At 38.1% G+C, this 14,438-nt stretch overlaps 1 protein-coding gene across 1 annotated transcript in view; it reads right to left on the reverse strand.

Moving 5' to 3' along the window:
• Nucleotides 1-385: 385 nt before the first annotated feature.
• LOC135113847 (glutamate receptor ionotropic, kainate glr-3-like) overlaps nt 386-14,438 on the reverse strand; it is a 47,579-nt gene continuing 33,526 nt past the window's right edge. Inside the window, exons 6-9 of the mRNA XM_064029467.1 lie at nt 13,541-13,719; nt 9,726-9,888; nt 5,963-6,151; nt 386-610 (exon numbers count right to left, since the gene is read on the reverse strand). Coding sequence (XP_063885537.1) covers nt 386-610; nt 5,963-6,151; nt 9,726-9,888; nt 13,541-13,719 — 756 coding nt within the window. The remainder of the gene's footprint in view (nt 611-5,962; nt 6,152-9,725; nt 9,889-13,540; nt 13,720-14,438) is intronic.

The following is a 14,438-nucleotide window of genomic DNA, read 5'->3' on the forward strand; positions in this document are numbered from 1 at the left end:
GTCCAGCAATAGATTGAGCCTTTGTCTGATAATCCACCAGTAGCTACCCCTCGGAATCCTAAAATATGGAAGCCATCACTGACTTGACCTTCTTTTGGAGCTGGAGATCCATGGTTGTTTATCATTGTTTAGATTGTTCTTTCGACTCAGGCTGGAAGTGATTACCCGAAGTCTCATCCATGGTCACAAATCGCTGGATAAATATTTCTGGATCAGCATCAAAATGGCAAGTGTTCTTTAACATGTTGCACCGCAGCCGCTTCTGATCAGGTCCAAGAAGTTTTGGAACCCATCCAGCTGAGACCATCGTCATTTCAAGATGGTTGTGGATAATTACAAGAACACGTTCCTGGGATACCCAACTCTGTTGCAATATAACGTTTAGTCAGATGCCGATCTGTGAGCAACATGTCATGGATTTTGTCGAAGATTTCTTGAGTGGTGACAGAGGCAGGCCTTCATTGACGAGGGTCATCTTCCAGGCTGTCTCTGCCCGGTTCGGAGTCAGCTGCCCAATTTTAACCAAGCTGTATGAAGGAGCATTGTCTTGTAGAGTAGCCACCATGTCCTCGTGAATTTCCTTTGGAGTTGAGCCCTTGATGTGGAGGTACTGAAAGACTGCCCGATAAGCTTACATATAGCTTATACATATATATATATATATATATATATATATATATATATATATATATATATATATATATATATATATATATATATATATATATATATATATATATATATATATATATACAAGCACTTACTTAGCTGGAAAAGTGCAGAATAGTTTCTAGAAGCATGGAGAAGAAAGCCATTCCTGATCCTAGAAAAAGCAGATAGAAGGCTCCCTGCACGTGTCCGAGACCAAGAACTACCTGTTTTACGTCCACCTGTAAATTAAAACCACTAAGATAGTTTTCTCATAAAACTGATCTCTCCGAAAAATGTTTCGATAAAAAAACTAACTAAACTAAAACTAACGAACTGCAGTGCGAATACAATGTTTAGAACATGGCGGAAGAAAATACAAGTAAGACACTAATAAGCAATTATTATGTATTGAATTAGAGATATGAAAAACCCAACAAAGAAGAGTGTGACAACATAACCTTTAAATCTTCTCATTATGCTATCAATCTGTCTTCTCTGTTGGGCTTCTCCAACACCATTTCATATATGTATTGTGATATATTAGATATCCACCTCTGCATCCGCATCCGCGAAGCATTCATAATGGAAATACTATTCTCAGTACTTTTCGCTTCCGCGTCAAAAAAAAAGAAAAAAAAATGTTGATCAGTATGTGTGTGTGTGTGTGTGTGTGTATGTGTAAAGACGAATTACAGCAACTAATAGTGTGAAGGATACTGATATATATATATATATATATATATATATATATATATATATATATATATATATATATATATATATATATATATATATATATATATATATATATATATATATATATATATATATATATATATATATATATAAACACTTTGCTAAGGTGTTGTTCGTTGATTTTTCAAGTGCTTTCAACACAATACAACCTCATGCGTTAATGGAAAAACTTATAAGTCTTAACGTGAGTCCACCACTTGTTCTATGGATACGCGAGTTTTTTGGTAGGTAGGGTGCAATATGTAAAGCTTAAGGACCAGATCTCTGACTCAATTGTAACAAACACAGGTGCGCCCCAGGGTTGCGTATTGTCACCACTACTGTTTTCTCTTTATACAAATGATTGTAGAAGTCAAAATGAGTGTACTAAGATATTCAAATATGCAGATGACACTGCCATTGTCTCTCTCTGTGTAAATAATGATGTTATTTATAGAGAAGAAATTAACAATTTTAGTACATGGTGCAGGGATAATTTTTTAGAATTAAATGTTAACAAAACTAAGGAGATGATTATTGATTTTAGTAAGATTCCCGTACAACATGAACCTTTGGAAATCAATGATGAAACTGTTGAAGTAGTAGAAGAATACAAATACTTAGGAACGATCATAGACAATAAACTCAATTTTTCCTCTCACATAGATAAAATATATAAGAAGGCAAACTCAAGGATGTTTTTGTTAGGAAATTATGCAAGTTAAAAGTTGGTAGTAAGATAATGGATTTGTTCTACAGTAGTATACTACAATCAGTTTTTTCATTTGCTATATGTTGCTGGTATGGAAATAGTACTGTGGAATCTAAAGGTAAACTAAGCAAGATAATAAAGAAATGTAGCCAATTAAAAGTAAAAAATACAAAACCAATGTTGGAACTGTATAAACGAGCGGTTATTCAGAGAAGCAATATCATAATAAAAGACCCCAGTCACCCATTGCACACATGTTACGAATTGTTACCATCTGGCAGAAGATGGAGATCTGTGCAGGGCCGAACATCTCGGTATAGGGAGTCGTATGTTCCATCTAGTATCAGGATATTGAATGGGAATCAACAGTTGTAAAAGAAGGCAGCACTCAGGGACATCAGCAATACTCTTAATGTTTTTAATATTTTAATGTGTTCTATTTTTGATAGTTTATGATTGAAAATTTAATAGATGTAACTGATAGTTTTAAGAATTTTTATACTTCTATATTTCTCTTTTATACTTTGGCAAGCACAAGACAAATTCTCTGTAAGAGCAATAAAGTATTATATATATATATATATATATATATATATATATATATATATATATATATATATATATATATATATATATATATATATATATATATATATATATATATATATATATATATATATATATATATATATATATATATGTTTTTTTTTTTTTTTTTTTTTTATGTAGAAGGGACACTGACCAAGGGCAACAAGAATCCAATAATAAAAAATGCCCACTGAAATGCCAGTCCCCTAAAAGGGTCCAAAGTGATAGTAAAAAAATTTGAACGATAAGTGTCTTTAAACCTCCCTCTTAAGGAATTCAAGTCATAGGAGGGTGGAAATATAGAGGCAGGCAGGGAGTTCCAGAGTTTAACAGAGAAAGGGATGAATGATTGAGAATACTTGTTAACTCTTACGTTAGAGAGGTGGACAGAGTAGGGGTGAGAGAAAGAAGAAAGTCTTGTGCAGCGAAGCCGCGGGAGGAGGGGAGGCATGCAGTTAGCAAGATCAGAAGAGCAGTTAACATGAAAATAGCGGTAGAAGACCGCTAGTGATGCAACATTGCGGCGATGAGACAGAAGCTGAAGACAATCAGTTAGAGGAGAGGAGTTTATGAGACGAAAAGCTTTTGATTCCACCCTGTTTGGAAGACCAGTATGAGTGGAACCCCCCCCCAGACATGTGAAGCATACTCCATACATGGACGGATAAGGCCCTTGTACAGAGTTAATAGCTGAGGGGGTGAGAAAAACTGGCGGAGACGTCTCAGAACACCTAAATTCATAGAAGCTGTTTTAGCTAGATATGAGATGTGAAGTTTCCAGTTCAGATTATAAGTAAAGGACAGACCGAGGATGTTCAGTGTAGAAGGGGACAGTTGAGTGTCATTGAAGAAGAGGGGATAGTTGTCTGGAAGGTTGATAGATGGAGGAATTGAGTTTTTGAGGCATTGAACAATACCAAGTTTGCTCTGCCCCAATCAGAAATTTTAGAAAGATCAGAAGTCAAGCATTCTGTGGCTTCCCTGCGTGATATGTTTACTTCCTGAAGGGTTGGACGTCTATGAAAAGACGTGGAAAAGTGCAGGGTGGTATCATCAGCGTGGGAGTGGATAGGACGAGAAGTTTGATTTAGAAGATCATTAATGAATAATAAGAAGAGAGTGGGTGAGACGACAGAACCCTGAGGAACACCACTGTTAATATATTTAGGAGAAGAACAGTGACCGTCTACCACAGCAGCAATAGAACGGTCAGAAAGGAAACTTGAGATGCAGTTACAGAGAGAAGGATAGAAACCGTAGAAGGGTAGTTTGGAAATCAAAGCTTTGTGCCAGACTCTATCAAAAGCTTTTGATATGTCCAAGGCAACAGCAAAAGTTTCACCAAAATCTCTATAGAGGATGACAAAACTCAGTAAGGAAAGCCTGAAAATCACCAGTAGAGCGGCCTTGACAGAACTCATACTGGTGATCAGATAGAAGGTTGTGAAGTGATAGATGTTTAAGAATCTTCCTGTTGACGATAGATTCAAAAACTTTAGACAGGCAGGAAATTAAAGCAATAGGACGGTAGTCTGAGGGATTAGAACGGTCACCCTTTTTAGGAACAGGCTGAATGTAGGCAAACTTCCAGCAAGAAGGAAAGGTAGATGTTGACAGACAGAGCTGAAAGATTTTGACTAGGAAAGGTGCAAGCACGGAGGCACACTTTAGGAGAACAATAGGAGGGACCCCATCAGGTCCATAAGCCTCCCGAGGGTTTAGGCCAGCAAGGGCATAGAAAACATCATTGCGAAGAATTTTAATAGGTAGTATGAAGTAGTCAGAGGGTGGAGGAGAAGGAACAAGCCCAAAATCGTGCAAGGTATATTTTTTAGCATTAGTTTGAGCGAAGAGTTCAGCTTTAGAAATAGATGTGGTAGGTGCCATCTGGTTAAAATATAGGAGGGAAAGAGGAAGAAGAAAAGTTATTGGAGATATTTTTGTCTAGATGCCAGAAGTCACGAGGAGAGTTAGATCCTGAAAGGTTATTGGCTTGTTGGAAAACAGATTTGGCATGGTTGCGGGCCGAAATATAAAGTGCAAGAGATTCTGATGATGGAAGGCTTAATTACCTTTTGTGGGCCACCTCTCTATCATGTATAGCACGAGAACAAGCTGTGTTAAACCAAGTTTAGAAGGTTTAGATCGAGAAAAAGATTGGGGAATGTACGCTTCCATGCCAGACACTATCACTTCTGTTATGCGATCAGCACACAAAGACGGGTCTCTGACACGGAAGCAGTAATCACTCCAAGGAAAATCAGCAAAAAAACCTCCTCAGGTCCTCCCAACTAACAGAGGCAAAACGCCAGAGGCACCTTCGTTTAGGGGGATCCTGAGGAGGGATTGGAGCGATAGGAAAAAATACAGATATGAGTTTGTGATCGGAGGAACCCAACGGAGAAGAAAGGGTGACAGCATAAGCAAAAGGATTAGAGGTCAGGAAAAGGTCAAGAATGTCAGGCGTATCTCCAAGACGGCTAGGAATACGAGTAGGGTGTTGCACCAATTGCTCTAGGTCGTGGAGGATAGCAAAGTTGGATGGTCAGTGAAAGGAGAGGAAATCCAAAGCTGGTGGTGAACATTGAAGTCTCCAAAAATTAAAATCTCTGCAAAAGGGAAGAGGGTCAGAATGTGCTCCACTTTGGAAGTTAAGTAATCAAAGAATTTCTTATAGTCAGAGAAGTCAGGTGAGAGGTATACAGCACAGATAAATTTAGTTTGAGAGTGACTCTATAGTCGTAGCCAGATGGTGGCAAACTTGGAAGATTCAAGAGCGTTGCCACGAGAGCAGATTAAGTCATTGCGCACATAAACGCAACATCCAGCTTTGGATCGAAAATGGGGATAGAGAAAGTATGAGGGAACAGAATAGGGACTACTGTCAGTTGGCTCAGACACCTAAGTTTCAGTGAGGAAAAGAAGATGAGGTTTAGAAGAAGAGAGGTAGTGTTCTACAGATTGAAAATTAGATCTTAGACCGCAAATGTTGCATAAGTTAATGAAGAAAAAGTTGAGGGGGGTGTCTAGACAAAATAAATATATATATATATATATATATATATATATAGAGAGAGAGAGAGAGAGAGAGAGAGAGAGAGAGAGAGAGAGAGAGAGAGAGAGATGCAATGCAGTCCAGCGGCGTGCCCTGCGACTGGTGGCGACCGAGGACGACCGGCAACCGTCTTCAGCTGTGACGTCCCTGGAGCAACGCAGGGACGTGTTGGCACTGGTGGTATGCCACAAAGCCCAGGTGCAGGGCGTCCCCAACCTCACCCCACTGAGGCTTCCCCCGCGACCCGTGCAGAGGCACACCAGGCAGCACCAGTGCACATTCTCAGCCAGGACATCACGGCTGTTGAACATGTTTACGGCAGCCACGCCCCTGGTACCGAACATGTCCACACACCAAGTGAAGCTGGCTGCCCACAGGTGGCGGGAAACCTTCCCGTCCTCGCTAGTGTTCTACACATAGACACTCATAGACACGACTTCTTGTATATATATTTATTGTGCTTTTTTTGAGTGTGAATTTCATATTTATACCTTATATAATTATTGTATATAGTGGTTTTTTAAATAGTTTTACATCAACATAAAACTTTAAGCCTTATTGTGGATATGTTTAAATAAAAGAGAGAGAGAGAGAGAGAGAGAGAGAGAGAGAGAGAGAGAGAGAGAGAGAGAGAGAGAGAGAGAGAGGTCTGTATTGGGACCGGTCCTATGGAACCCGTACATTGACGACCTGTGGAATAAGTTCACTGCCGCCGTGCCTTCATTGTGTGGAATGTCCACACAGCAGCTGAAGGTGGCAGCCCACAGGTGGCGAAGAACACTTCCTACACCAGTGGTGCTTTAGTTTTTAGGCTATCAGTGGACATCCAAAAAGAAAGAAAAAAAATGTTTTTAAAAGTGTCACCAGAAAAAAAAAAGTGACTCTTTAAGCCAACCTGGACATAATAGAACATCGACACAAAGTCCATATATCATCATGTCTATGTCTATGTCTGTGTTCTGTACATAATATGTACTATTGTACTATTTATATTGCATGTTAAGGAGAGAGAGAGAGAGAGAGAGAGAGAGAGAGAGAGAGAGAGAGAGAGAGAGAGAGAGAGAGAGAGAGAGAGAGAGAGAGAGAGAGTCAGGTCAGCCGTATAGGTCAGACGTGTTTTCGTATGCTTCGCTATTCTTTTTGATTGTTCGTGGAAACGCATTTGCTGGACGCGGTTGCTCAGCAGGTGGACTTTGAAAAACAGTGCAGTATACAGTGAAACGACAGCGGCAGCAGGGAGTGTGTGTCGAGTGCAGTACAGTACAGACCAATGCTGTAATTGTGTTGCCAGTGGCGTCGTGTAGCGGCTACACACGACCTGCGTTGACCCCATTCCCACCACCGTACCCTCATGGCGACCCAGAATTCCCTTGAGAATTTATTCGACCTACTCCTCTCCGGAGAGACAACCAACTTCTACGGAAGCAACTCGCTCCATCCAAAAATAGCCTGTGCTAGGCAGACCGATTTCCTTGGTGCAAAATACTGCTGTGTCTGCAGTTATTCCACCAGGCTAAAGGAAACGTGTGTGTGTGTGTGTGTGTGTGTGTGTGTGTGTGTGTGTGTGTGTGTGTGTGTGTGTGTGCGCGCGCATGCGTGCTTTTGTGTGAGGGTATCTCTCTCTCTCTCTCTCTCTCTCTCTCTCTCTCTCTCTCTCTCTCTCTCTCTCTCTCTCTCTCCTCTCTCTCTCTCTATTTTTTTACTACTACTACTACTACCACTACAACTACTACTACTAGTACTACTTTTATTACTACTACTACTACTGCTGCTGCTGCTGCTACTAAATATTTTTTAGTCACTGTATGCTTAAGAGAGAGAGAGAGAGAGAGAGAGAGAGAGAGAGAGAGAGAGAGAGAGAGAGAGAGAGAGAGAGAGAGAGAGAGAGAGAGAGAGAGAGAGAGACACACACACACAGGTTTCCTTTAGTTTGGTGGAATAACTGCAGGCACAGCAGCATTTGACACCAAGGAAATCGGTCTGCCTAACCCAGGCTATAGTGAGAGAGAGAGAGAGAGAGAGAGAGAGAGAGAGAGAGAGAGAGAGAGAGAGAGAGAGAGAGAGAGAGAGAGAGAGAGAGAGAGAGAGAGAGAGAGAGAGAGAGAGAGAGAGAGAGAGAGAGAGAGAGAGAGAGTGTGTGTGTGTGTCAGTATAGGTCCTCCCTTTTAGTTAAGCATACTTCCTTCCTTATGCTTCTAAATAATATGAATATATTATATTATATAGTATATATATATATATATATATATATATATATATATATATATATATATATATATATATATATATATATATATATATATATATATATATATATATATATATATATATATATATACATACATAAATATATATATATATATATATATATATATATATATATATATATATATATATATATATATATATATATATACATATATATATATATATATATATATATATATATATATATATATATATATATATATATATATATATATATATATATATATGTATGTATATATCTGTTTTCATTACTTTTCCAAGCTCTAGCTAGGGAACACCTGGAATGGACTCCAAAGCCCAAAACAATTTAATACATGGAAGAATTGTGGGATCGAAAGATTGGCTTAAGCGTGAGCGAGATATCGAGGAGACTTGGTATAACACACAACACGTTTTCTCGATGGACACTGAGGTGGGAGGCAGAAGGATATGCCTCTGGCAAACAAAAAGGTGCTCCATCTAAAGTTACCGCACTTGATAACGATCAAAGGATTATCGAAATGGTGGAGGCCCCATGTCGAACCCAAACGAAATAAAGCAGGCTTTAAATTTGGCTGCCTCACTGACAAAAATGAGAAGATATAGATATATATATATATATATATATATATATATATATATATATATATATATATATATATATATATATATATATATATATATATATATATATATATATATATATATATATATATATATATATATATATATATATATATATATATATATATATATATATATATATATATATATATATATATATATATATATATATATATATATATATATATATATATATATATATATATATATATATATATATATATATATATCTTCTCATTTTTGTTAGTGAGGCAGCCAAATTTATATATATATATATATATATATATATATATATATATATATATATATATATATATATATATATATATATATATATATATATATATATATATATATATATATATATAAATGAAACAATAACTTTCCATTTGGGTTTACTGATTAGTTACTAGAGGGAGAGGAAGAAACATGCTAGAAAACGCTGTCCTGCCACTAAAAAAATGTAACAAAAGAATCGTAGTTATTTGGATTTTTACTCTTTATTTCTATGGAATCTTCTAAATTGCCAGAGAGAGAGAGAGAGAGAGAGAGAGAGAGAGAGAGAGAGAGAGAGAGAGAGAGAGAGAGAGAATAGGGGAGGGGGTAAGGTGATTATGGGAGAGGGGGAGGTGTATGTGAATGAGGGATATGGGGGTGAAAGAAAGAGGGCAGGCCTAAAATGCCTATGTCAAAGACAGCTTTAGACATTTATCACCGCCATGAAAGAAAGACGACAGGTGTCGCTTTTGTTGGAAATATAGGTAAAAAAAAAAAAAACTGCTTCATCAAGTAAGGAGCCAACAATACCTCTTCAGTGCCCTGCAATGCAGTGCAGAAAAAATACTTTGTTCATTGATCATGATTCTTTGTTCATGATTAGGACAAGCCTCATTTTACCATATCAGGCTCTCACTTTCAAGTTACACGTAGTAACTATTCAATGCGCACTTGCTTTAGTGGTGTAAGCGCCGAATATTTTATTTTATTATAAGAAAACTTGATTATTATGCCATTCTGTCATGTTATAATTCTTCAATCGTACAAAACGCTATGGTAGATTTTTTTTTTATTTATTTATTTTATTTTTTTTTTAAGTAATTTGTAACATAATACCTGAAATATTCCTGTTTGCGCTGCTTCTTCGCTTGTCTTGCTCATGGCCCTGTTTTCCTTAATGCGCTTCCTCAACACGTCATAGGTCCAGTAACTTGTGATACCTGCGTCTTCCAGTCTATTCAACAGTAGATTGAATCGATTGTAGAACGGTGCCCCTTTCCTAAGTAAGAAGTTAAATACAATGAAAAAAAAAATACATTATTCTTGAAATAAGAAATCTAAACAAGAAAATAATGCTGCATTTATAAATAGTGATAAATAAGTTATATATATATATATATATATATATATATATATATATATATATATATATATATATATATATATATATATATATATATATATATATATATATATATATATATATATATATATATATATATATATATATATATATATATATATACAAAAGAGTTGAGGACATTAATAAGCAATAAATAAAACACATGTAAGTTAAGAGACACATATAATGTAACATGTATAAGAGAAAATCTCCTACCTGTATATACCTTAGATAAATGAGCAAATAAATAAATTAAAATTATATATATATATATATATATATATATATATATATATATATATATATATATATATATATATATATATATATATATATATATATATATATATATATATATATATATATATATATATATATATATATATATATATATATATATATATATATATATATATATATATATATATATATATATATATATATATATATATATATATTTTTTTTACGACCCAGGTTCAACCCTTCTCACAGCTGCCCCTAACTCGGGTCAGCTTCCTTAAGCTAATTTTTACGTAACTTGGTGCGGGGCATAAATACGCATATACAGGATCCTTCTGGTCTCCTGTAACGATTGAACGAATGAGGTCGGCAACCTGCTTCACCCACTTAAAAGTAAGGGAGTATTACAATTACCAATTAACTTCGATCTTGCTGATAAAGAGTCGCAAACTATGGGGGAGTACAGCTACGACAAAGGATACACACATGTATGAGGTTTATAATAGTCTGTGAACTACCTCCCGCTAGAGACGGAACCACACATTCTCACAGAACATTAAATCCTTCTGTTTTTTTTCCAGCAGGTGGAAAAGTACCACTATAAGCGGTAAAACCCGGGGAGAGAGGAAACAACCACAAATCAACAATGTATTTCTATATCCTCTGGCTCCAAATAGCTCTAACTCTACTGGTGATATGGGAAGTTTCTTCCATATAGGGTGTACCGGAGGCGGGAAGCAGGCTACTCCTCTGTTGGGATCACACACGGCGGCTTCGACTCCACTCAGTAGTCAGTCCATTTTGTTGGCTGAGATTACAACTGCCAGCGTACCCGAGGGGTGTTCTGACCCTCAGGGACGCATTGCCTTGCTTCATGCCAAGACAGGAGAGGGAAGTGAGGAAGTAAAAGGTCGGGAGGGGTTTGTAGGGAATAACGATATTCTGAATACCCAGCGAAGAGAGGAGGGCAGAGGTTTGATGCTCCAATTTACTGTGCCATTCGAATCAAAGGAGGCATGGGTGCAGTTCGAATGGGGAGGCCTGGTGGTTGGCCGTTTTGGAGTCAAGAAGACAGGGAAGCAGTTGCATCGATTTTGGTCGCCTGGTGTGGCCACGTTTGATGAGTGTTGCCGCGTTGATCAGGTGGGCAAGCCTGATCTTGTCTTGTCTGGGGCCCTTCTCCACCGTGTTTAGGCTGATGCTATTTCCCCTTGTACGGGGATGATAAAGGATGTTGGTAACATGATTCCTCTTTGCTGGGTTTTCTGAGCGAGTTGTCAGAGTGTTGTTACTGATGTTGGTATTACGGCGCAACACCTCGAGGCAATGACGAGTGCAGCTGCCTGGGGCGAGATGTTTCTGGCGCTCGTGAAGCACCCACAGTGTTGGTGGGTGTTTCGTGTGGCCAAGTTATCTGTGAGTGTCAGGTGCTTGGCCCATGTGGTACAGTGGTGTCTTCCTTCTCTAGAGGACACGGATTCTGGTCTCAGAAGAGTGGACTGTACGCGGGAGAAGTTGCTGGGATCTGTTTAGTTGGCCCAGTTGCACTTTGGCCAGGTTCAGTTTAGAGGCAGAGAATGTTGCGTTTGGATGCCCAAGTGCGGGAGTATCATTACGAGTGCAGGAATGGCTGTGTTGCTTTCTGGAAAAGGGCTGCAATCAGCTCGATACTGTGAATCCTGAAGCATAGGATGGCCGGCGGGAGAGGCGGTAGTACTGTTGTAATTGACAGAAGAGGGATAAGCTTGGCCGTGTCACTCTAAAGAAATGCAGTTTTCTTTAAGTAAGAGCAGGCAGGTGGCCTCTCTTATTTATCTCGAGAAAGTGGTACTTTTATTTTATTTATTTTATGAGTGTTACATGGAGGTTTCAAGAAGCCAGGAGCAGGCAAAGCTGAGTAGAGGTGTGGATAATGACGTCTAATCGAAGGAAGCAGTGGATCCTCGAGTGATAAGTAGAAAATTAGTCATGCTTGGTGGCCCAGGAGTGGGTTTTGTTCAGTCTGTGCACACTGCACAAGACTTTCTTCTAACGTTCACCTCTATTCTGTCCACCTCTCTAATGCAAGAGTTAACCAGTATTCTCAGCCATTCATCCCTTTCTCTGGTGAACTCTGGAACTCCCTGCCTGCTTCTGTATTTCCACCTTCCTATGACTTGAACTCATTCAAGAGGGAGGTTTCAAGACACTTATCCTTTAATTTTTGACTACCGCTTCGGACCATATTAAGGGACCAGCATCTCAGTGGATTTTTTTTTATTTTTATTGGATTTTTTTTTTACCTTAGCCGGTGATCCTCCTACATAAAGAAAAAAAAAAAACATTCAGAGGCACTGTGGGTCCCTGTTGCTCCGAGGTGTTTGTAGCCGTTGCCATCCTAGCTCGAAGTGCTTCAGCGCTCTCAGGGTTGAGAAAAGCCCCCCTGTTCGATGCCCGAATTGCGGCAAGGGTCACCACGCGTGGCACAAACTCTGCCCTTAGGGGCTGAGAAGGCTTACTCCCAGCTACTCTGGAAGTAGGGCGTCCACAGAGAATTGTATAAACCAGAGGCCCTTGGCAGCAGCTCCTCCACAGACTACTACTGCCCCTGCCAAGGACCTGCCCTCGAAGAGGAGGAGGAGGAGGAGGAGGAGGAGGAGGAGGAGGAGGAGGAGGAGGAGGAAGAGATCCAAGGTTGTCCCTGCGGCACACCGACCCGGTCCCCATGCCTCGCCATATCTACACCGACGTCCAGACCAGCGCCAGGAACGCTGTAACTGACGCTCCAGACTAACACCAGAAGATCGCTATCAGTGAGACGACGATCTTTTCCTAGATATAATGGCCAAACCAGTCAGAGCCTCTCCTCCGCCGCCTAAGCCAAGGAAGAAGCGGCACCAGCGCCGCTAACGACCAACATCAGCACAGACAAGCCACTTATAGCCCGTGTGGGGCTTTTGGCGCCACGGATCAACTAAGCAAATAGAGCATGTTCAGTCATTCCGGAGCTAATGAGGAAGAGTTAAGGAACCTGAAATCGTGATCTAGCAAACATGACTAGCTTCGGCGAAGTCATCTACCACATTTCAAAAGAGAATAAGACTTATAAGATATAAAGAAAACATCTTGAAGAAATGGTGACCGATCGAACACTTTTAATGAAATATGTGTAAGAGAAAATCTCCTGCCGTTATATACTCATAATATATATATATATATATATATATATATATATATATATATATATATATATATATATATATATATATATATATATATATATATATATATATATATATATATATATTACCTAAAAGCCCATCCAAGATTGGCGAACACGGAAAAACCTTTTCTGCTGATATAGTAAGGTGTGCGGCCCTGACCATCCGTGTAGCGAGATGCGACGATGACAGAAATATAATCATTGAAGCAGATGAGAGTATAACCTCCCTTCACAATCTTGTTTAAAGCATCCTCGGAACCCAAGATCTGAAAATAACACATTATTACATGTAAAGTCAAACTGCTTTAGAAGTCGCGCTGATGTAAGTGTTGTATAGCACACATTGGCAATCCGGTCATTCTCAGTCGGAAAAAAAGTATATGTATGTATATATATATATATATATATATATATATATATATATATATATATATATATATATATATATATATATATATATATATATATATATATATATATATATATATATATATATATATATATATATATATATATATATATATATATATATATATATATATATATATATATATATATATATATATATATATATATAGACAGTTATGACCACAATTCCCGGACCCTTTACCAAACTGCCGCACCTAGACTAGCTTCACTAAGCCACCTCCTACATGGACTTAGTGCACGGCTAAATACGGGTATACGGGGTCTCTTATGATTCTTACACCATTTTCACGACAGTCATAACTCTAGGTCACACTAAATTGAGATCGCCATATTGTTTTACCGACCCACAGACTAGGGAGATGCTCCAAACCGCACTTAACACCAACAGCTGCAGAAGAACCGACAACCACGTCTAGGAAAAATAGCTGACATACAATAACATGTATATGGTCGAGGTATAATACCCCGTTGGGCTATCACCCACCGTGAGTCCTCCCATTCCTCAACAGAGTATTATAGTCTCAAACCAAGTAGTATCGTTTACTGGCTCCTGGGC

This window comes from Scylla paramamosain, chromosome 26 (genome assembly GCF_035594125.1).
Source record: "Scylla paramamosain isolate STU-SP2022 chromosome 26, ASM3559412v1, whole genome shotgun sequence".
Classification (NCBI taxonomy): Eukaryota; Metazoa; Arthropoda; class Malacostraca; order Decapoda; family Portunidae; genus Scylla; species Scylla paramamosain.